At 36.5% G+C, this 24,518-nt stretch overlaps 1 protein-coding gene across 2 annotated transcripts in view; it reads right to left on the bottom strand.

The window, feature by feature from the left end:
* Positions 1-10,817: 10,817 nt before the first annotated feature.
* Positions 10,818-24,518, bottom strand: part of TBC1D22A (TBC1 domain family member 22A) — a 150,279-nt gene continuing 136,578 nt past the window's right edge. For both annotated transcript variants that reach the window (XM_002187308.7, XM_072920292.1), the window contains exon 13: positions 10,818-14,040. In XM_002187308.7, the coding sequence (XP_002187344.5) occupies positions 13,912-14,040 (129 nt within the window). In that variant the 3' untranslated portion in view covers positions 10,818-13,911. The remainder of the gene's footprint in view (positions 14,041-24,518) is intronic.

Here is a 24,518-nt window from a genome sequence, read left to right as displayed (position 1 = left end):
TTTATTCTTGACTCTTTGGTCTCCTTATATTTCACAAGCCTGATTAGCTACATATTTGATGGTTTCATTTTCTCCTTTCTGAAATTCCTTGGATTAATCCATGCAGGTCATTTTGCTAACCCACTTTGTCCAGACTTCTGGTACCACTTGGTACCCTCAGAGCCTACCTTACAATGTTGATATAGCTTAACATTGGCTGGTCTCCAGCCTTTCTCTGCCACAAACAAAAAGATGAATACTTCTATCCCTTATCTGGGAGGGACAGATGCAGCTGTACTTCCTAGCTCAATTTTAACTGCATATTTCTGAAAGATTAAGTGCTATATACAAATTCAAAGTGAATCTTTGGAAAACATATCTATGGAAAACATGTAAAAGCATAGAACTAACACTAGTAAGGGCTGTGGCTCAAAAAAATCTCAGGTAACATTAGATTGTCTGCTTACAGACAGTCAATCACCAACATAGATTTCTGCTATTTTATTGTCCTACTGCCTTGTATTGTGTTAGATGCTATATTATTTCTTTGAGTCTTCTCTTAAGGCAGACTATATTTGAATGCTTCATACAGCAATGGCTCCTGATTTTCTGGAAGAACTGGTCTGAATTACAAGACATTATGTCACATTATGATGGAAAGAGGCAGCAAACTTTGATACCACTTTTTGGCTAGGATAAACTACAATAGAAAAAGAGGACTTGGTGACATGTCACACTGGAGGAATTTTTGCAAAAGAAGGCATTTCATCCGAGTGTCCTAAGCTTCACCTTAAAGCCAGAGTCATTGTGGTAGACCTGATATCAAGTACACAGCATGCAGGGTGACTTGGTAAGAAAGGAAAATATAATAAGAAAGAAAATATGAAGGTAGTTTTGTACATACAGAATAATCCTAGTCTCAACAACAACAAAATAGCTCTTGTTACTGGCTTTAGCCATTTTAATACTTTTTTGGAGAAAAGCAGAACAAGAGGAGTTGATCCATCCCAAAAGGTATGTGTTGCTACATCAAAGAGCAGCTAAATACATTGTTGGGACTTCAGCTGTTTAGACTTAGCATGCTCCACTGCATTCCCTACTTAACAGATAAGGAATTAGTTTGATGATTAAATTATTTCCATCAAATTCTCCCTATTTCAGCTATGTTAGTTTCCTTTGTTGCTTTATTGACCCTGTTTTCCAGGCCATTGCATTTCCAAACAGCAGTCCTCAGAATTATCCCATTAGGGAAACAGTTAGTTTGCAGATTTTAATTTATCTGGGGCCTTACTGGTATCTGGTTGCATTTCTTGACCTGTTAGCTTGCTTTGGGAGGTTTTACATGCCTTTGCTGCTGTTTTAATTGATTGCTTTGGTTTATTAGCACTACTCCAGATGCAAAGACCAGTGCACAAGTACTAGACCACATTGTGCTGATATACAATACAGCTCCAGAGCTTCCCAGGCTTCAGAGGCAGGGAGAGAACTGCTTGGAAATTTTTGCTACGGGGGATAATTGTATTGCCTAATGACAAGGAAGTTCAGACAGAAAAGATGAAATAAGTGCCATAGCTGAACTTTCAGAGGTCAGTCTTGTCTCAAGACATGGCCTCCCCATTGGAGCAAGAAGACAGGGCTGCCTTATGCAAAAAATGAGGCAGTAGCATGATTCTGCTTTTCTCCTTCATGATATCATGTGCCAATATCTGTCCTTATAATGAAGAAACTATAGACACTTTAACGGGGATTCATCCCTGCATGATGCATGTGCTCCTTTTGTCCCTTTCCATTTCAATATTGAACCAAGTTGCAGAGACAAATTCTGGCCCCATGGGACTACTCAAGGTGAACAGCTGAAGCATTCAGATAGTCATCTTCTGAACCAGCTTGCAGAGGCTAAGTAGCTAGATTAAAAGAATACAGGTGGGAGAGTGATAAATCCCGTGATCAGAGGCATTTACAACGAGCTGTGAGACTGCTTTGTGCTGTTTGTTGCTTTAGGCTGGGATTTTTAAATCCCAGTCTTTGTTGTTTTCCCAGCTTTGTTTGCTCAAGGCAAAGTGATTGCTGAATACCTCACACAGAGGCCCCTAATTCTGACTGGGACAGCCTGTAATATAAAACTTTAATGAGACACAGTACCAGTATGAAGAGGTATGTCATTCCAGTCTTACTGCTGCTGCTGTTTCACTAATTTTACCATATGGTTCATGTCTTCAGTACGATATTTTCCTATAGTTTCCCATATACCAAAGATGTACAGTAAAAGTCACATTTTGCTAGATTTATTCCCCTGAAGATGTGTCCTGTCATATCTGACCAGCCCCACAAAGAGCCACAGAAACCAATCACATGATTTTCCTGGTTCCGAAGGCAGCATCATGGCTGGTTAAGCAAATTTCTTTTGACCGGCCTGACTGAAGGGGAGCAAGTAATTTCTGAAGCCTGGCTTGTAATGTAACTGTCCCCGTCTGGCACAGGCTCCTGGACCACGGCTGTTTTTACTGTTCCTGTGTTCTAGCTGGAGACTTGATTGCTAAAGTCGGCATTTGTGTCTCAGAATTAAAGGGTTACTGCTGCGGGGCCGAGCGCGGCTCAGGCGCTGCAATTGTAGGATAGATGCGCCCTCCCGTGTACCGGCGCGGAAGTGTTTGCAGAGCCGCAGCATTTGGACATCAAGGTAACCTCTGGAGACTTGGGGGGTTTGTTTGGGTTGGTTTTTTTTTTTTTGGTTTTTTTTTTTTTTTATAATTTTGTCAAATAGCAACTCTGCAAAAACTGTCATTCAACCTGCCAGCATTTATTGATAAAAATTTAATCTGTAAAAAAAAATGGAGAAGCTTAGACTTGCTAAACAGCAATAATAGTTAGGCTGAGTCCTCCCCACGTGGCTTTTGCTTTTTTTGCTTATGCAGAGAACCCAAGTCAGAAGAAACAGGAATACAGCCACCAAGGGATTTTGCTACTCCCAAAGAGGATCTAATAAGACTTTATACCTCAACCTTGAATAAAACCAGTAAAACTTCTGTCAAATAGAGAAGGGTGAAGAAAGAAGTATTTCAAGGTGACAGTCCCTTTGCATGAACTTCTTTGAAGGAGTGCAGCACCAGTTGTACATCTTAATTTCAGGGAATCAGCAGAGTTTAGATAGAACCACTAAGAAGTCTTTTACTTACTTAGATTTTGACACCATCATTGCTGCACTGATTTACCACAAAGCATCAAATAAAAATAGTGGCCATCAGCATCTGTAATTTCCAGCAGTGGAAATTATTGTATTTTTCAAGAGTCCATGTTTCTTCCTAAAGTATGAGAGCATATTATTAAATTGTAAGGTATCCACATTACAAAACCATAACAAAAGGATCTCCAAACTCCCCAAGAGAGGGAAAGGTCCTGAAGATAATTCTATTTCAAGTAGCAGAAGAGTTATGTCAGATATTCTTTGCCACAGCATATATTGCAGTTGAGATAGCCATGGTACACAGAGTATCACCATATAACTTCAGAAAGCATTTACCCATGCAGAGTAACACCATACCTCATCAGAAGGTTGCAAGCATCTGCTCTTCTTGTTCTTTAGCCCAACCTTTTATACCCCTGATGTTCATGCCATTCCAAGGACCTGTTGCCCTCTGTTCCCTTTGGTGATGCTCAGTGCCCCTGGGCACTCCCTGGCTCATTGCTGTCAGTGCTGCTCGCCTGCTGCTCACAGCTGTGCCCACTGGGGATGGGGCTGGGCTGCAGCCCCACTCCCAATTACCAGAAACTGGGTGCCTACAATTCTTTATATTTTCCCTCAGCAATGGGATGGAGTAGGAAAGGGAGGTATCCTTATTGCCCATTATCATGTAGCTGACTGATCCATCTCAGTTCTTGGCACATGTTCAGTGACTGGGAGCAGGATAGAGGTTGGAGGCTGTCTCCATATCTTTGTCTCTTCATGGTCCCTGGAAGCAACTTAAAGAGATTCTCTGAACAATACAGGCAGTGAACTGGCTGCTTACTGGTGGCACTGTGAATAATATCTGTTGGGTGACAACATAGCCGCTTCAATATATACTTTACCTTCCTTCTTTTTTTATCCTGCAATCCAAGACAATCAAATGGTCAGTATCTTTATCTGGTTAGAGATGTATTGGACTGCTTTCCTTTCAACAGATTATCCAGTCAGATTAAATCTTGTCTATTCTTTTTAACTTTTTTCTTCTACAGAAAGGAGTAGTATTTCTGTCTTTGGATAATTTTCAGGCTATTTCTCTTCATCTGATATTGTAGTTAGGGAAATTCCAGATGGATGCATTTTTCTTCCATTGATCTATTTTTTCTAGTCATCATAAATTTCAGTGTTCTTCCTCTGCTGCATTTGTTCCATCAGCTGTCTTAACTTGCAGTTTCTTTAATAGTCCTTGTTCATGTATGAGATTTTCATACCTTTGAGCTACTTCATTTGTCTAGAGAGAAAATTAATTTGCACTTTAAACATAAGTAACACTTAGTCCCCATTCAGGCTGCTCTTACACTGTGAGCTGCCTCAGATCTATCAAGTTTGTTGTTGGTTTTTTGCCCGAATTTATTTCTTTCCTTTAATAAAAAAGAATGTTATAACTGGAACCTGGTTTCAGGTCCTGAAATGACATTTTCTTTCACTCAGGGCAACCAAGAAAAGAAACCAACCAATTATTTCTGACGTTTAAATCACTTCCTTTTCAATAAACCAGAAGCTGATGCTGTATTGTTTTCTCATTCTGTAGCTCCTGTTAGTGTGCCTTAAAAGCCGGTGGGGGAAAAAAAAAAGCTTATAAATATGATTATTAAAAAGTGGAGATTGATGTTTGTGCCATTACTAAATTCTCAAATACATTTGATGCAAAAATATAAAATTACCACATAATATGACACATTAGGAAGATTTTTTTCAGTTCTAACACCTATGGCCCAAAACTGGATTTGACAAAAAATTCAAGAGTACACACAAATGTTTTGATGAGTTGTTTTTTGAACTGAGTTTAAAACCTAGCTAGTAGTATTTACCAGTCTCCAAGAGATTGTCCAAAATACATGCTGGCCCTCAGGGTCACAAAATTCTACTATATTGGTTTGAAACCAATTTCTATTTGTTGGGGCTGTACCAATCCATAGATATAATTTACAGGTAGCTTGCATGAGTTCCATGATATGTTACCAATTATGCCATCTATATCCTTTAACCACCATTTTCCTCCAACCATTTCTGCTGTCTCCAAAGTTAGAGGAAAGTTGATTTGTCCTGCCAGTTAGAAAGAAGCCTAACAAAATCTCCATCAAGGGCCCAGAGCAATTCAAGAAACTGAAGCAATAATTCAGAATGAAAAGAGGCATCTTAACAATGTTTCTGCTCAATAAAACATGATGTATTTATCCCTAGCTCTACTTGATAATTTGAAATTAAGAGAGTACCTGTGCTGCCTTACAGAAACTTTCAACATCAATACTTTACAAGAGCATCATATACAATAAAATCCGTGTATGCAAGTAGCAAGATAAAAATTTATGCTACTAATTTAGTTGAGGAACAACAATTTAAAGTGGACTAGTTGGGCTCTGATACAGAGATGGGTTTCTAAACTAAGGAGGGGACTACATGGAAACTTACCATTTCTGAAGCCCTCTGTATCAAAGTTTGCCTTTTCTCCTGATGTGGTAAAAAAACCCAACCCCACTCATAAAAATGAATGCATGGTTTAAAAAAGCTCTGAGAACTAGTTTAACCTCTAATATGCAGACACTGTGTGTCACCTATCACATGCAGATACTTCTCAGATAGCTCTTGGATTCATTCTAAGTTTGAGCAGCAGCCTCCAATTTTTCCATTGCTAATACTGCTGCTTGATATCAGTGTACTTCAAGAATGGTTTCATAACACTCAAGTTACTTTGTTTATCCCATGGATTGATAATATGTTATGGGTGGGTCACTAATTTGGGGGGTTGTTTATTTCTGTCTTACTAAACAACACATTCAGTCAGGACACAAAGAGGTCATTTTGTTGCTAACAAACTGTGTTCCCAAGAAACATGCAGGTGTATGAACTGAATGTATTTCACACTAATTTGTGGATTGGAAATCTGGTCAGCTAAGCAGGGTCTCCTCTGGACATTTGTCAAGTCCTCAGTCCCTGTCATATATCACCGTCCCAGCCAACACTCCCTGTAGTGCTCTGCACATTCCATTCTGTGAGGTAGGATCTTTATCTTCCTTACTGTCTGGAAAACAGATTATACAGTTTGGATGCTACTTAAATAGGAAGAGTAAACCCAACCATTACTATTACTTTTGTTTAGACAGAATGGGAATTTGTGTCCTATACATTTTAGTTAGCAGCCTATAACGTTTATTTACATAACAGGCGATAGGAGGAAGATCACAGTGCAAAGATTGCATTTTAAAATGAAGTAATTTGTCAACATTTGTTTTTCCACTCATTTCAATTTGCATGCAAGGTTACTAAGTTTTATCTCTGGCTGTGCTACAGGGCTATAGTTTATTCACAGCAGGAGAGAGCAAATATAAACAGCAAGCTAATGGGCTGAGCCACCATCTAGCTGCAGCTGAAGCTTACCTTCAGCTGATGTCACAGTACAGTAGCTGCAGCAAACAAGTCGATGTGAGCTGCAGATTATAACTTATTTGGGCCATGAGAATGAATATAAGATTTGAAATTCAAGTGTGAATTTTAAGAATGTATTTGAGACAGCTTGTGATTCTATTTAATTTATGTACAGGAATGCTGTTTCAAACTGCAACTGTAGCAGCCACTTCAAAATACCAAACTGGCAATGTTGACATCTATCTATAGATGTCCACTATTTGTCCTCTGAGCTCCTTTAGAACCAGTGGAGAGACAAAAAACTTTTTGGGTGTCACTCACTTAGAATCACAGAATCATAGAATGGTTTGGGATGGAAGGGACCTTCAAGATCATCTAGTTCCAAGCCCTCTGCCATGGGCAGGGACACCTTCCACTATACCTGGTTGCTCAATGCCCCATTCAACCTGGTCTTAAGCACTTCCAAGGAGGAGACCTCCAGAGCTTCTCTGACCAAACTGAGGTTCCAGTGCCTCACCAGCCTCACAATAAGGAATTTCTTCCATATATCTAACCTAAATTTCCCCTCTTTCAGTTTGAACCCATTACTCTTTGTCCTGTCATACAGCTCCTGATGACAAGTCCCTCTCCATTTCCTCCCTTCAGATACTGAAGGTTGCTACGAGGTCTCTGCACAACCTTCTCCATGCTAAACAGCCCAGCTGTCGTAGTCTGTCTTCATAGTGGAGGTGCTCAATTCCCCTTATACATTTCATGTTCCTCCTCTGGACTTGCTCAAAAAGTTCCATGTTTTTCATCTGTTGGGGGCACCAGGCTCTGGCACTGGGCACAGTGCAGGGCTGTACTCAGAGGCAGGGGCGATGGCACCTTGAAGGGCCTGAGATCAGCTCAGCTGGCTGGAGCCTGGTGCAAATCACACCAACGTTGTGGGTTCAGTCCTGAACAGGTCATTCACATTAAGAGCAGGACTTCAAGATCCTTGTGGGTCCCTTCCAAGTCAGAACATTCTGTGGTTTGGAAATAAAGACCTGATTCTCTCTCCTGGCTATGAAAGCAGTGTGACAAAGGCTCAGATGTGGATGTCTCTCCAGTTCTGACATACTGTAAGACTGGGGAGATAGTAACTTGCATAAATAAGCAAATACTACTTATCCAACACTAAATCTTTTGTCAATTGACATACCCCTGCCAAGACAAATATTTTGTGATTACTACATTTCTTGGGGAATGCTTGTTGGATTTGGGGATCCTTTGATTATAAGTATCAATTTAACTTAAATTGCTATGAAAATTGAATAATATTATATATGCATATGATATATAAAATATATTATTTACAGAGCATTTACATAATTAATACAAGTTTTCAAAACTGAACAGGTGTCCTTGGATGAGGAAAGATGGACTTTTTCATATTATTCTTCCATAGATAACAGAGACAGTATTATCCAGTATGATTTGAATTATTTGGATTAGCTATTACAACCCAGAAGATGACTGCACACACAACAACAGGCTGGCCCTTACCATCAAAACATCCACATAAAGTTTCTTTAATGAAAATGTGATGGCTGCTTCACCTGAATCTGAAGAAGTCTGATACCCTGTATTTGATGACAGTGATGGAGAGAAAATTACTCCTTTTTAAAATTTATACAGAATTTTCCACTGATGCAATAATAGTAAAATATCTGGGGAAAAATATAACAGTGAAAATTGTCTTTACTGATATGCTAACTTGATTCATTTCTGCATGCAAAAGCTGAATTATTCATTTGCAGGAGGCAATTCATTCTATACAGTTGCACCAAATACTTGTTGATGTCTTAGGAAAAGTTTTTACTTGATCACATAAGTATAGGACTAAATTTCTTTCTCTAGATATATAGTTTATTGTTAGCTACAGTCTGAAAGTGCTTATACAAACATAGCTTTGAGCTGGAGCTACTGACTTCTTTTTTGACCACAAGAGATGAAAAATTACCAAGTCTCTTTGCTGTGTGAATGAGATTTTATAAGTGAGATAGCCATCTAACTATTGATAAGCCTGGGTATCATTGCCTCCTCTGAGCTGTCATGACAGATACATATTTTATATTTCTGCTGCTGCTAAAAGAGTGAACAGAATTGATCAAATGGGCTGGTAGCAGAAACTGTTCACTGGAAATCTCATATCTTTCTGGAGGACAATGGAAATATATGAAAATACATAAGCTGAATTTCAAAAAAGCTCTACGTGAGAGATTGCATCCTGAGTTTAAGGATGAAGTTGTCTAAATACCCCAAGAGGCACATTTTCTCCTTTCTGGAAATCAGAAATTATTGGGAATAAAATTCCCCTATTCTCCATTTGGTTTTGTTGTGTTTGCATTTTTTTTTCTTCTACTGCTATAAATTTCAGAATGCTCTTCTTCCCATGAGAAGGATCTCTGAGAAGGCACAAGTAAGTGATGGTTGAATGAGAAATTTCTGGAGTTAAGAGGATTGGATCCCCAAATCCAGATCTCACAGAAATGAGATCTCAGTTCTGAAGGAACTCTGAAGGAATTTTCTGAAGGAAAATCAGAGAAGTATGTATACTAAATCTTGATTGATTTGATAACAAAGACTGAGCACCTCTGTCCATAGTGGTTGCAATTTTAGACTCTAATTTTCTCTGATGTGGAAGCTTGATTGCAAGAACACACATGGAAGCCCAGTTCAAACAACCATGTACTGTGCCCATTAATCCCATTAATTTTCCTTTGGAGAAGCTTTGGAAACTTGTAGGAAATGGTAGGAAATTCTTGTACCAGAAAAAGCCCAATTTTCAAAGCACCTGTCTCTGAGAGACTTTCTCTAGCATCACATCTCTCAGCCTCTCATTTCTGGCACATGCATTGACTGTCCTGTGGGCTCCACACAGAAGACTTTAAATTGTTAAGAGTCTCTGATATAGTGCCACAGCAATTTAATTATTTTCTCCCGTGCTGCCTCAGCTACATTAAGCTTAAGGAATTAGATGGGATGCAAGATTTTAACTTTAACTTATAAAAATGCAAATGATCTGGAATTAAATTGCTCAGGAACTTGACTCTCTGTCAATACAGTGATAAGAAGCACTTGAGCTGCAGTTCTTTCCCATGGCACAGAATTCTGCCTGAGTGATCACCGGACTGGGAGCCTTTCCACCTCACCTCCTCTTCTGATCTCCAAAGAATTTAATGTGCTACAAAGTACTTATCTTCCACTCCACTCTGTTTTCAAGGAGGAGCTGACCTGAAGTACAGATCAGATTTTCAGAAAGTCCTTTCTGTTGTACTTCACATTTATATCCATGGAATGTCCTCCATCTGCCCAGAGAGTTTTCCAGGACTCCTTTTGCACAAGAAAAATCAACAAACAAATACCAGCACATATCTTGTGACCCTTTGGGCCTTTACTCCACCTTTTTGATTTCTTCTGCTTTTGAAAAAACAATTTGAAAGACCTCCCATTGTTGATTTTATGCAGGATCTTTAGAGGATTATAGCAGATAAAGAAACACAAGTTTTACTGAAGGTGAGAAACCAGCACAATTACAATTCATTGTCATTCAAGCACATGACAGACAGACTGCCTCTGCATCCCTGTCTCTTTTCCCCCTGAATGTGGTGTGGAGTTTTAAGAGAGAAGTTATTGTCTTTGCCTTCCTTGTATATTTTCTCACCAGACTGGATTATTGGAAGTCTCCCTGTAGCTTTCTTGCAATAAGGGACTTGAGCTACATATACATATATGACATCTCTCCCTGATAGTTAATCTACTTAAATCATCTTACTTTACAGATTTTATTGACGCTATCACCTGCTTACTGTTTCCTCACTATGAGCTGAAGTTTCTCCTTCTCCTTTACCCCTAGAGCTGTACAGAATCCTGTGCTTCTTCTGTGTGCCTTGCTCTGATTTGCTTCACCTTCTCTTCAATTTAATTCTGCTGTGTGTCAAATCTATCTTCATCTACGTTTTCCAGAAAATGCTCCATACCCTGTATGCACATGGTCTGTGCACAGACACACCCTTGGAACTTGCCTGTATTACCAATTTGTAAAACCTACAAGATACCTGGGCAGAGGCTGGCAGAAACATAACTGAGAACTGAGGTTCTGTTAACTCATCTCCTCTTGTGATAAAGGCTTTTGAGGCTGTAAAACAGAAACACACCGAATCCATGCTTTGGCATAGGGTGCAATGTGTTTGAAGAAAACAATAAACACAAGCTTTCCACTCTATAGAGCACTTCATAAATATATGTTTATTTCCTCATCTTTCACCAGTTTTACAGTTTTAACCAGTGCCTCAGTGGTAATGTTTTTCAGAAGCATACAATGGAACTTCAGATAGTTCTATTCTGTAGTTAGGAAATTAAAAATATTAACAGGCCTTTCCATACGGAACTGCTCCAAATAATAATGAAACTATTTTTTTATAACATATTACAGAGTTACCTAAGATTTCAACTTACATTTCTATCTTACTCCATGTACTGTATTTACACAGTTAACTAATTTATTATTTACATTTTTCAAATTCTGTAGTCATAAATCTTTTTTATATTGTACATTCTAGTTTAAACTTTTATTACAGAAATTATTTAACACACATTTCAGACACTGCAATTTAAATCTTTCACATGAGTTCTAGGAAATGACTGCCTGGTTTCACTAGTGATGTGTCAAGATGCCTCCTTCATAAGAAAATACATATTACAAAGAAATTTTATAATATTCAGAATCTTGAAATTTGAAAAAACTAAGTACATGGTATGTAACAATGATAATGCTTTTTCCGTTTCTATGCAATACTTTTTTTGGAATGACATTTTACCTGAGATGTAAAATTGTTAAATGTGTGGGCTTTTGATAAAAATTTGAAATTTTACATAAGTGTTGGCCTTCTATTTACTGAGAACTGCTCCTATCTGCATAGATATATAAATGTTATTTATATATCTATATCATATTTTCCAAAAAAGGCTATATCTACATAAATAAACATTGGTATTACATTAGGAAACTTCCCACTATCCTTAAAAAGCAATGTGCTCAAGTACAATATTCAACTTCTGACACAGACACAATAGTAAATGTGACCTCTAATGGTAATATTTCCTTCCAAGGGAAGTAAGAGGTACCTGTTGAATTTGGAAGACATGACAGACAACTTATGTAGACCCAATGAAGGAAATTTTATATATCCAGTCCCAAAAATGTTATGCAGGAGCATCTGACACAGCAGACAACTTTGGGTCAACTTTCCATGTTACATGTAACTACCTAAATAACCTCTTAATAGAAAAAAGTTAATTATAGAAAACCCTTACACAATGAATGCTGTGTTTTCTTCTCTCGTTACAATAATATGCATTTCTATTAACAAATGATTGCAGATACCAAGGTTAAAGCAAATGGTCATAGATTTCATGTTTCTTTTATTCTGTTATTGGTAGACACTGTTAGGCACAATATGACATTCTTTGTAAACATAAATATTGATACATTAGAACATGAACTGAAGTTACAGAAAGCAGTACACAGACATGTAAGAAGCACAGATCCACTACACATTCCAGGCACAGATGCAGCCATCTGGGAGGCCTGACCCTGTATCCATCACAACTGAAACACCCAGCTGACACCAGTGGAAAAGAAATGTATCCTAGTTGCCAAACTAGGCTTCTGAAATAATTCTCTTTTTATCTTCTACCAAAGATTTCATATACTTTCAAAAAGTTGATGGTCTCATAATCACATGGTGGTAAAAATGTATTTTACTTTATTTACCCTGAAACACCTTAATTATTACGAAGTCTCTGTGAAGAACTAAGGCCCCTACACCAAGTAATGTAACTAATACATTTAGAAAGCTCTCTTCAAAATATGTATCTACATATTTTTAAGAAGTTGAAAATAATCTTTCAATAACAAGTCATAAGAGAAAATCTCTTAAAGGTTTGTTATTTCCCAAACTTAAAAGTGCACTACACTTTCTGTGCAATTCAAGAACCAAACTGAGGAATAGTAAGTCTGAACTTTTAAGTGTATTGCTTATTGCAACTCCCACCCTTCATAGCCTGCATATGTATGGTAGGCACAAATTAATATGAGTAATTTACATCCAACAGAGCAAAAGTAGAATTCTTATCAGAAAATATTTATTGAAAAAAAACAGTGCATTTGGACTATGTAAGTTTTAAGAAATTATTCAGTATCCCATGGTTATATGAAGAAACATTAATTTTAGTCTATAAACTCATAGAGGATTTTTGTTCTGCTAATGACCCACGAGCAATCTGAGTATCCAGTTACTGTTATTGTTATTGGGATCTAGCTCTCTTTCTCTGAATAATCAGGAAAAGGGTATTAAATTATTTAACAAAAAAGCTTTGGAAAGATATATTACTTTTTCTTTTCTAATCTCTAGAAATGGGGAATAAGGCAACAACTGAGATAAAAATATATCTTGCTTAGTAAACCAAGCTTCTTAATACATTTCTTAAAAGTGAAATTTCGTGCTGAAAAATTGCAAGGCCTTAAAAGAGAAACTTTAATTACTTTGACAAGACTATGCCTTCTGTTTAATTCACTATTTTAAAGCACTCCAGAATATATTGAGAGGGATTTATTTCAGTGTAATAGATGAGTCTTCAGATTTGAGTAACTCCTTTTTGTGGCTAAAAAGCTTCTATAGCATCCTTCAAGACTGAATAATGTTTAGAAAAATGCAACCAATTTCCATTGCAACCTTCTATATTCTTATGTTATGGAAGTAATCTTACCTAATTCCATGGAAAAACAACAGATGGTGTGCTAATATCAGTGTCTTTGAGTTATAACCAGATCTCAAAACACAGGCATTTCTGTCTCATATGGTCTGTATGATCAAGGAAAAGTTTTTTTTTGCCACTCACAGTAGATAGATTTCACTGACAAAAAGTGGCTGATAAAGTCATGGCAGGTGACACTGAAGTAATGACAAAATCATTCCATAAGTAGTTTTAAGTCTAAAGCACATAGAAAAATTGTTCAACATAAATAAAAGATACAAAAATTCTATTTAGAGAAGGGGAAAAAATAAGAAAATTATAAGACTTCTAAACTCATTTTTCATGCTGAGCAAAAAAATTCACTTTTAAGTTCATTCGGTGCTCAATATCCTGCTTTGTCCACTTCTTTGGTATTCTGTTCTCATTCTGCAAATTCTAACAGAATTTTAATGGTCATCTTACTTCAAATGAAAGAGCAATGAGCTGAAAGCATAACCAGAACAACAGATGCCATAATACTGCAGAAAACGTGGCTTCTTATGATTTCTGTCTCTTTATATTCACTTCTTGTAATGATTGGGAGCATCCGCAAATGCAAACTTCAGTCTGTAAGCCTCTGCTAGGAGTACACTGATGTCTTCATTTCCCCAGTGTACTGTGGGCAAATTCTGTAAAAATATCAATAACTCCTAATTGAAAAGAAAGAACAAAAAAAAAAAGTAGTAAATATATTTTTTCAAATAGCAATGTACTAACTATATATTACTTATACAATGATCATTTAAAAGCAACACTCATGTAGCACCTCTGTATCCCAAACAAACCTGAGATCCAATTAGGTTTAGTGATTTTTACATAGATACTTGCTATTCAACGTTTCAGTTCAGAAACCTGCTATGAATTCTAGCTGAAATATGGTTATTTGATAGATTTTTTTTTTTGAGAAAAATAATCTGTGTTGTTGCCTATCCAAATTATTTTTATGCTCCAGGGCATTAACTTATACAATTGGATATATTTTCAAAATTATGGATGATTGCTAAGTCTGGGATTCTCTCACACCAATGCATAGATAAGTTACTTCTCCACTTATACATGAAGAATCATGAAATAAAGTATTATTTCAGTCAGTAGCAGTCAACTCCCACCTCAATTCTTAGCCGAGGTTTCCCACTCCCTATTGGTTTCTGATCCCAAAATATTTTCCTGTGGGCCAGCTTCTCCCCTCTCTCATATTAGGTTTAGGCAAAATTCAGTTCTAAGAAGCCTAAGCCCAGAAACAGAGGTATCAAGAAGCTCAGTGGGACAGTGCCTCTATGTTCAGTTCTGATGAACGTGCAGCAAAGTCCACCATGATCCTCAGCAGCACAAAGCCTCAAATCCTCATCTGAGGCTGAAACCTGCCAGCTCTGAAAGGACTCTTTGGAAGATCAGCTACCACAAATTGTCTCCTGGCTTTATGCAAATGACAATTTTTATAAGGCTCCTAATTTGACTAAACTCAGGAAGTTAGTCTGCTCTTTAAAGAAAAAAAAATGGTGGTCCATAAGGTCAGAAACCCTCAAATGTGATGCAAAAGCCACACTAGGCCAAATTTGAGGTTCATGTTTGAAAATTTCCATAGAGCAGATCACCTGTCTGTTTTAATTGTTTTGATAAACTGTGGCAAAACAGCAGAAGAAAAGTTTTGGATGCGTCACAACAAAATGAATGTGGATTTTTATGATGGGAGGTATAAGGCAATCTCAGGAATAAGTGAAGTTGTTAAGCCTGCTTGTATCTTCTAGGTGCTCTATTTTTGCAGAAAAAAATGCAGACAATTTGTGCACATTTGTATATGTGCATATGTATTTGTGAGGATGTGTATAAGTATATTTTTGTGTGAGTACGTATGTTCAGGTTTACTCTAAAGATCAGCTATAAGTGATCAGGAATGCAATTAAAACCACAGCCATTATCTTGTTATAAATCAGCATCCTGCAGTATCATGTGTAAGTACCCAGGGAAATTATTCTTCTTCATGAGAGTCTTATTTTCCTTGTTCCTCCTTCTCCCTCCTCTGCACCTTCTTTCATAGAAGATGGCTGTAGAAGCCCTTATCAAGGATTCAGTGATTTTAGGAAACAGCCAGGAGCAAAAATTAACATTAAATTATTTCTTTGTGTTTGTGAGAAAATTATTTTGACTTCATCTATTTCATGGTCTTGCTATACTGGTTCTTCTAATATGAAAAGAGAAAGGATAGAAGTTGAGCAGTGCTGTATATTTAATTATGAATAATAAGTAGTAATACAACAGAGTTAGCATAAGAATGTCTCTATTACACTTGAGAGAACACATTTTTAATAAAGTATTGTACAACTGTCAAAATTCCAGTCTTCTAAAAAATTGCTATGTATTTATTTGACAGTTATGTTGATAACTGTAATTAATAAATTAGCAGTAGAGTGTAGGAGGGTTGTGTGAAGGGACCAGAAATGCCTACCTCCCTGAAAGTTCTTTTCTCCTTTTACAATAGTAACTTTCAAGCAGCCCTAAGACACAGCAATTAATTCAGTGAGCTTTGTGCAATTACCTCTTTTACTTTTTGTACTCTCAAGACTTTTCTGGGTCAGACTTCTGGTGCAAACTGGGGCAAATGATTCATATTGCTGAAGCAGTGTTTTGGTTTTCTTTTGGGCTTTGGTTTTCTTTGGCCTTTGGAACATCCAAAGACTATAGCTTTGACATCCATGCTATAAGAAATTTAACATACAGCTCAAATCTGAAATAGGACTGTTAGTGATGAACTAGTTTAATACTTCTACCATTAATTTCAAATTTGATAATGATTTTCATATGAATTAAATATATAAATAAATGGCAGAGTAATGCATTTACTGTCTCCAAGTCCACTTCTGTTTGACTGAGCATTTTGCCACTGTTACCAAGGGAGAAGACCAAAGTCTGAGACTGATACTGACTGGTGAATATGTGTTATAAATCCATGCAAAGTAACTGGCCAAAGACACACTACTTGTATGACTGTCTAAAGATAAGGCTTATCTTCCTGAGATCTACTATAGAGCTTTGAAACCCGCTCAGATAGAAGGAAAGCTTACCTGTGTTTAAAAATAAAGTGAAAGTTGGCAAAAATCTTACTAAATAAAATGTTATTTTCTTTAAATAAGAAAATTTTATTTTTCTTTTACTGCTAACGAAAGTCATACAGCCTTTATTGCTGCATATGGATCATTCTTTGGAAATCAGGAGACTACTACAAAGAAACAATGAAAAACTCCCAAAGAAAGTCTTTGGATTTGAAGAATTGTACAAATACACTACTTAATATTAAAAAGACCACATGACAAGTTTGTCTAAAACTGTTCAAGTCAGCATTTTACAGTTAAAAAAAAGATCAAGAATTAATACAAGTGACTCAAACTTACTAATTTATTTTTAATTATCGTTATTTGTTTGACAACAGATAAACAGGGACTACTAAGCAGCATGTACAAATACAGCATGCATACTAACTTCTTAGATTAATTTTCCTGTCCACAACAGTATTAAAATATGAGGCACTCTTTGAAATATGATGAATCATAATGTGAATTAATATTTACCATTAAAAAATTGTAGGTGATAAACTGCCTGGTCTATTTCAGAAGAAAACAGAATCTAAAAATCCATCTTTGTAAAATATTCCTGGAACAGTTTTGTTTTCTGCTTAATTTAAATGGTATTGTGATGACACCTGGCTGAAGAATCAAGGCAGCCAGTGGATCATCATCATCAGAGTTGGGGTTTCTAAAATTCCAGTCCAATGTTTGTTTATATTTTGGTTGTATCAACAAAAAATATGCTCAGAATTATGTCCTTTGAATTTGGCAAATAGAGTTCCCTGGTTTCCTGGACTCTTACTGACAGGAACAGTCATATTAATCCCTTGAACTGGGGCCCATCTGCACAGCCCAGCCTGTCAGCTCAGCTGCAGCTCTGTTTGTGGTGTCTGCCCTCCCATGCCACACCACGCAAAGGCATCTCCATCCTCCCTCCCTTCCTGCCAGCCAAGCAGAGGAGGATCAAGGTACCACTTGTATTTGCTCCTGCCCCTCATCAAGCACAAAAAGTGAAGATTTCAGTCACAGTGTTACTGCCATAGTTAGGGGGCTGCAGCTGATGTTCCCCAGGACAGTGTGACTAAACTGGCATTTGTTAGCGGGGAGGAGGAAAGGCTAAGGCAGGATCTAAGAGCACCTCTACAGAGGGGGTTGGAAAGAAGAAAAGAGGTGCCAGGAGGCAATAGTAACAAGCTGAAGCTAACTTCTCATGGGAAGCTAACTTGTCATAAGAAAACAATCCTTTGCAACTAGGGTGCTTGAGCAGCTTGCTAGGGAAACTGTAAATCTGTCCACTGGGATTTTCACAGCTCGCCTGGCACACCCCTGAACAGGCTGCTCAAGCTCCAATGCTAGCCTGGCTTGCAGCAGCAACTTACACTATAGACCTGCCTTCCACAGTGAAATTTTCCAGTGTTTTATTTTTTAAAGGACCTGGGCTTAAATAGAAAAGAAATCCAATAGTACAACAGAAAAAAAAAAGTTAAGCATTTACCCCTTCTGATCATCTCACAAAACAATAAAGGTACGTTTCTTGACAAGTAGAAGTATGTATTTTTCATTTGTAATTAAAGGAAATAGGGGGATGGTGCAGCAGAGTTGCTGGGTCAAACTATGAATAAATTACAAATCTATAAATCAAACTGACTTTTAGGTATGGCAAAATATCTGAATGTAAACTACATACTAGCCTTTGTAAGAGATTTCTGGTGTACGTTGACATATTTAAACCACAATTCTGAAATAGTTCTTCAGTACATTTGAAATTCAACATTTTTCTTGCAAACTAAAACCTTACCTTTTATAGAATTTCACTCATCATATTTCCACAACTTTAACTACATTTGGATTTACATTATACTTTATATATGTGTGTTTGTAAAATATGCTAAAACATTTTATAAATAGCATCCTCAACTATGCTGCTATATATAAAGTATTTTTAAACACTTAGAAGCAGTTATAGAGAGTGCAATTTTAAAGCAAATGTACTTTCAAAATATAATCTTTCTCAGAAAATTTAAATGTATTCCAGAACTCTTCACCTTGTAGTCAAGACAAGACAGTGGTAAATATACTGGAAGTGCTGTGGCATAAAAGCACCTCTAGATGTACAAATAGTAAAAGTATGAGGTCTATGTTTTGCATACAACAGCAATAAGAGTAATACCGAAGGTTAAGTGATGGCTGTTGTCAGACACAAAATTATTCCTCAGGGGAAAAAATGTTATCCCAGAAGATTCAATACACATATCTACAATAAACTACCAGATAGACAGCTCAAAAAGGTGATTTCCAAAGCCTTAATTCCACAGTTTCCTCTAAAATCAAAAAGGTCAAGGTCTGCTCCTTGTAGATTACATCAAAACTGAATATTAATAAGACTTCATAAAATATATTTATAATAATTATTACAAAGTTATCAGCCTCTTTCTCCTCATTGAGATTTTAACCCAGTGAAACCTCAGTATATTAAAACAATCTTTAAAAACCCCAAACCCAGAGCAAAGAAAGCAAATTTTATTGTGTTTTGGAATCAGGTTCATTACCACATCTCCTTAAAGTATCATGTCTGCCATAATCCTGTTAGAAATACAATTTTTAGCATAAGATTGGCCAAAAATACTGGTTATTTGACAATGACTATCTGTAGTTGTTATGCTATTTACTATCACCCCTACTCTAATTCCATACGTGAATCTTGAAGGAACATCAAAACCAGTTACAGAAAACATGTTGATAGTTTATAAAACATAAAGATCTTATTCTAATGAGTAGAACACTAAGGTATCTTCTGTGCTAATCAAAGCAGTATATTTAATTTGAAATACAGAGGTTTTGTCTGTGTGAATTATTGACAGAGCTCAATAGCAAGGGTTTGTTTTTTTTTAAGAGAAGGAAATTAACAGGACATATAAACCAGTAATAGTGTTTCCATTTTAGATAATATGAAATGGCAGTAACTAAAGTTAAAATCAAACTTGAACATACTGAGGACATTAACAGAGTTAGCTTTTAGTGTCAAAAGTGAGAACTGATCTATTAATTTAACAAATAAAGGCACTCCTAAAATGAAGTACTTTTCTATGAGAGCTGTTAATCCTTCCTGCTGTTAACTGCAACATAATTACAGTCTGAATACCCCTGGTCTACCACAGCTCTATTTTCTACTGATAGGCAGAACCTACAATCTTACTATACTTTATGATCATAAACTTTACATTATACTTTAGGACTGTATAGAAGTAACTTAAAGGGAAATTAAATTTATATATAATCTCCAATGATTTGATAAGAAAATGCTAACAACTATAATTTTAATAAGAGCTGTATGTATTATACATTATGAACACATATAAAACACTGCAAAATTTATGCTGGCAATTTGATTAAATGACCCCTTTATTTGTACTTTCCAAAGTTGTACTTGAAATCCCAGAACACAGCACCTACTTTTAAAGAATTAATTAAGTAAAATTCTACTAAAAATTTATTTAGGGTAATTATTGAGACAACCTAAGAAGGAAACCAATTATTGCCATGGGAAAAATAATAGGCTCATTTATCTTTTTAGATAATATAAAAGAGAAATAAACCTTATGCATGCATTAAAAGAAATCTATTTTTTTTTTACGGTTTTATGGGAAATTGCATAATGTTGGACCAGAGATAGAGCTGGACAATGATTCTTACATTTGTTTGCAACCAGATGTAATCACTATACAAGCAAAAAAAAACCCCTTAATATAGGGATTATTTAATTCCTGTTTCCTACAACATCCTTTTTCACTTGATTGCATCTGGGATTGTCAAGTGTGAAAGGAAAGGACGGCTAGTGCCAAGTGGGCATCACCTCTGTGGCCTGGGTCCCCTTCCCTGCACTGTGGAGCAGACGGACAGATGTGCCACATCTGCAGTGCCTCACACCCTGTAAGAGCTGCAGTACCCAGGCTGGCACGGTGCTGTGCCATGTTAACCTCTAATCCTCTTCCCAGATATTTAGGATAAAGGATACCTGCTGCTTTGGGACTCAGCCAAGCTCACTACAAATCCTCCCCTGCCAGCCTGCTATCAAAGCAGTAACTGCAGTGCCTGGTGACATGAAAGCACAGGTCCAGCACACACTGCAGAGCCCGGATGACCTTGTTCAGCTGCCTCAGGGCCACCTTCCCCTTCTCTCTGCCCCTTGCTGTTGATATGATAGTGCACCAAATGAATACAGCCCTAGCTCTGAGACAAGTTCTCTTTTCTTTCTTGAGTACTGTTTCTTGCAATATGCCCAGCAATATTCCCTATGCTGCTGCCACTTCTTCCTTCTCCAGGTGTCCTAACCTGCTACACAGAGTCGCAAATAATGAGCTCTATTTCTGGAATGCTGTGCCTCTTATTAATTACTGTGTCTTGGACTCAGAGAAAACATTTCTTTCCTGTTGGGTCCAGCTGGAATTGAGAACACTAAGATTTAAAAATCTAATATTAATGAGATAGGTCACCTACTGCAGCTTAAGAAATATTTGCTGCAGATATGGGTTAAGAGGCATAAGTGGACCCGGATCCTTCAGTGGTACAGCTGAGTGCCTATGCTGCTTCCTGAGCATGGAAAACACAGGCAGCAATGCCTGAGGCAGCACAGAACAGACCCTTTTGGATCCCCGATGCAACAATACCTTCCTGGTTCCTGTAATGTCAAAGACTATGGATGAACCAAAACTTTGATAAGCACAAGATGAGGCAACAATGATTTATCTTTGCTAAGTGGTAGGAGCATTGAAGTCTGCACTCAACACAGTCTAGACTGAGAGATTTAAGAGAGATAGATATTCTTGGCCAGTCATAAATATGTGTCACTCAAAAAATTCCACCTGGAATGTGAAAATATAGAGGAAAGAAACAAGAGTCAAAAAACCTGACTCTAATATTTGCTGAAATACTGTAACATTGAACTTCCTAAATTCAATGCTAAATTTGATCTTTTGTTATTGTTATTCCTTTATTATGCATTACTTACATTATGCTCCTAGAATTCCTTTAAATTAACATGAATTGTTTCAATCAGTCATACATCTTAGTTTTGACCTTTTTTTCACACACCATGACATCTCAATCAACAGACTACAGCACAGAGAGCTCAAAACAGTAGGAATCTAACTGCAGAGAAAAAGTTATATTGAGAATTCCAACTAGGCTTGTTGCATCTTAAAATGAATATTTTTTTAAAAATCTAAATATTTTAAAGGTTAATTTCTTCTGCTACCAGCTTACATTCAGGACCTCAAGGACAGTTCTCAACAAGGATATATTTTTTTATCCTTTGATTCAAGTACAGTATAAATATATATACATAAATATATATGTTCTTTGATTCAAATACCCATTTTAATTCTTAATTTCAACTGATCAATCTGTCATTAATCTTACGAAAACATAAAGAAGTATGCTATTCTTATAATTAATTTAATATTCCTAATAAGAATTTCACAGAAATACACCTTAACATCCTGAAAATGAAAGCTCATGAAAAGCTGATGGCTTTATAATTTCCCTTTCATGTTTTTTCCTTTTCATGACTACTGAAAAAGATTCCAGTACTCAGCACACTAAACTAGCAATTAAAGTCCTGTTTCGTCTGGTATGGATCTCTTACACAAGTCATTAGCAACCTTAATCACCAATCACAAAGTATGTGGTTCTAAAGGACTATGTCAGAGAGGCTGTGCTTAGCTTCAGCTCACTTAGCTCAAGAGATTTACATCTTCATTTCCAAGAGTATTGGTTAAAAAGTACATTAAAGGACCACATCTCAACTGGTATTATAGGTAGTCTTATTACCTTGGTTCCAAATAAAAACCAAACCCACAAGTAATCTCCATCCCTACAACAGGAAACAAATTTCATGCTAGATCATTTTCTCAGCTGAACTTACTATCCACACTTTACTATCTCAAGTTTATAAGATAAGTTTAAGGAGTTAGAATCAAGCAAGCATTGCCACAGAATCTAAAGGATTTAAGGTCCCTTCCATCCCAAAACCTTCTATGATACTATGATACTCAAACACTGATTTAAATTCAAACTTAAATTGAACAGTCAAACAAAAACATTCCTAGTTTCTTTCTCACATTTAAACTAGAGAAAACAGAACTTCAATTTTACATTTCTCATATGGAAACTGAGTATCTCAAGAAGCCTCACACTTGTATCCAGGAAATAGAGCTGACAGTTCCAATTGCTAGAGCTGAGAACAGAACAGTCCTGAACCACTCTGATTTATACTTTTTGCCATATTGCTCTATGAAATATTGTCATGTTGATGTTATTTGGAGATCTGTGTACTTCTTATGTACCAAAATACAAATCGTAACAAATAAATAACAAAAAGCTGAAGTATGTAATTTACCACAAGTTCTATCCAAAACACAACAAATAAAGGAGAACAGATGCAAATATCCAGAATAAAAAAAGTCATGAGATCAGTAGTCCTTCTATAAAAAGAACATCCAAACAAAATCCATCCAAACACAGAATGTACTGTACCAATTTAGGCTGCAGCAATTATGACAGAATTTAATTTCTGAAATGACTTACCAATAAGTTACTACATTCTATATATTTTTTTCTGTAGTCAAGCAAAATCAAAATATTTCTATAGCAGATTCCAAGAGAAAATTTACAATTCTACCTTTCCATGAAGTCCATATGCTAACCACTCTTCTTGGTTTGGCTTTCCTGACCATAATTTGGCAATGCATTTTAACTGGGACAATTCTACAGCTGTGGCCTCTTTCTACAAATTCACACATATTTCATTTCCTTATCTACAATGACTTAGATTTTAACACTGTAGTATGTGAGAGATTTAAGAGACATATTCTTAAATCTAAAATCTCAGCCAAAAAAAAAGGAAAGACAATCATAAAATATCAACTGAATATAATGATGCACAGGAGAAAAGTGTATAAAAATTGTATGCATTTCTAACCTAAAGTAATTATTATGTTTCGACAAAATACTGTAAATTGTTCTAAATAAAATCTCGCTTTAGAGAAAATATATATTAAGGATTGCTGATGCAAAATTACCTGTTTTCTATAACTTAAGTCGTATTAAATGAGATAAGTAACTTCTACATCCAATAAATCTGTCACAGTGCAGAGCCTACTTAAACTAGTGCATTTTTAGAAGTAAAAGAAGTAGTCCTAAACACGGTTCAAATGGAATATTGTCAGTATCCTACGGGATACAGGACTGAAAGGCCAATTCCATTACATTGCTCAATCACCATCAAATGAAGCCACATTTTGGTATTTTGTTCTGAATAACAATCATTTCCCACTTGCCAAGTCAAAGCCTGTAAAGTATTTGTGCACCTCTAAGAGACTTAAGGACAGCAGTACAGATAACCAATGACTTGGCAGTGCAAGAGACCTTCATGAAGATATCACTGTTAAAGGAAACAACCTCCCCATCTGATAACTGAAAATTTCCTAGTTAACTTGAGAAGCCTCACAAAAATCAATAAGATGTAATCCAAAAATCCCTTCATCTCTGAGGAAAATGCCACTGTTTAAATTAAGAAATCAGTTAAGCTTCCTTGGTGAGCATAGCACGCAGACACAAGAACACAAGACAGGATCACCCAAGCTGCACAGGTTTTCCCAACGTACAAAAACAACATCCCCTCACATTTCTATACATTCCTTGATGCCTTAAGAAAAAAAAATATATAATAGAGAATGCTTCAGTCAGAGAGAATTTCCAAAAGTGCATCCATAGCCAACAGACTGAAACATCAATTCAAATTAACACAATGTAATCCAATTGTAAACTATAAACTAAAGAATTAAAATATCCTAAACCAATGAATACTTAATGAGAAATATGACTAATAACTGAGATTGCCCAAGACATCTTCAGTTTGTCTGGGGACAAGAAAAATCCCGAACCAGAGCTTTGTTAGAAAATATATGCTGCTCTTTATGTCCTGGTATTTCACACACAAGATGCTTAGCTTTATCTAATGGCTTATAAATTGAAGTGAAATAATTTATATACTTTTGGTCTTTCAC

This window comes from Taeniopygia guttata, chromosome 1A, assembly GCF_048771995.1.
Source record: "Taeniopygia guttata chromosome 1A, bTaeGut7.mat, whole genome shotgun sequence".
Classification (NCBI taxonomy): Eukaryota; Metazoa; Chordata; class Aves; order Passeriformes; family Estrildidae; genus Taeniopygia; species Taeniopygia guttata.
This window is presented reverse-complemented; position numbering and strand designations above follow the sequence as displayed.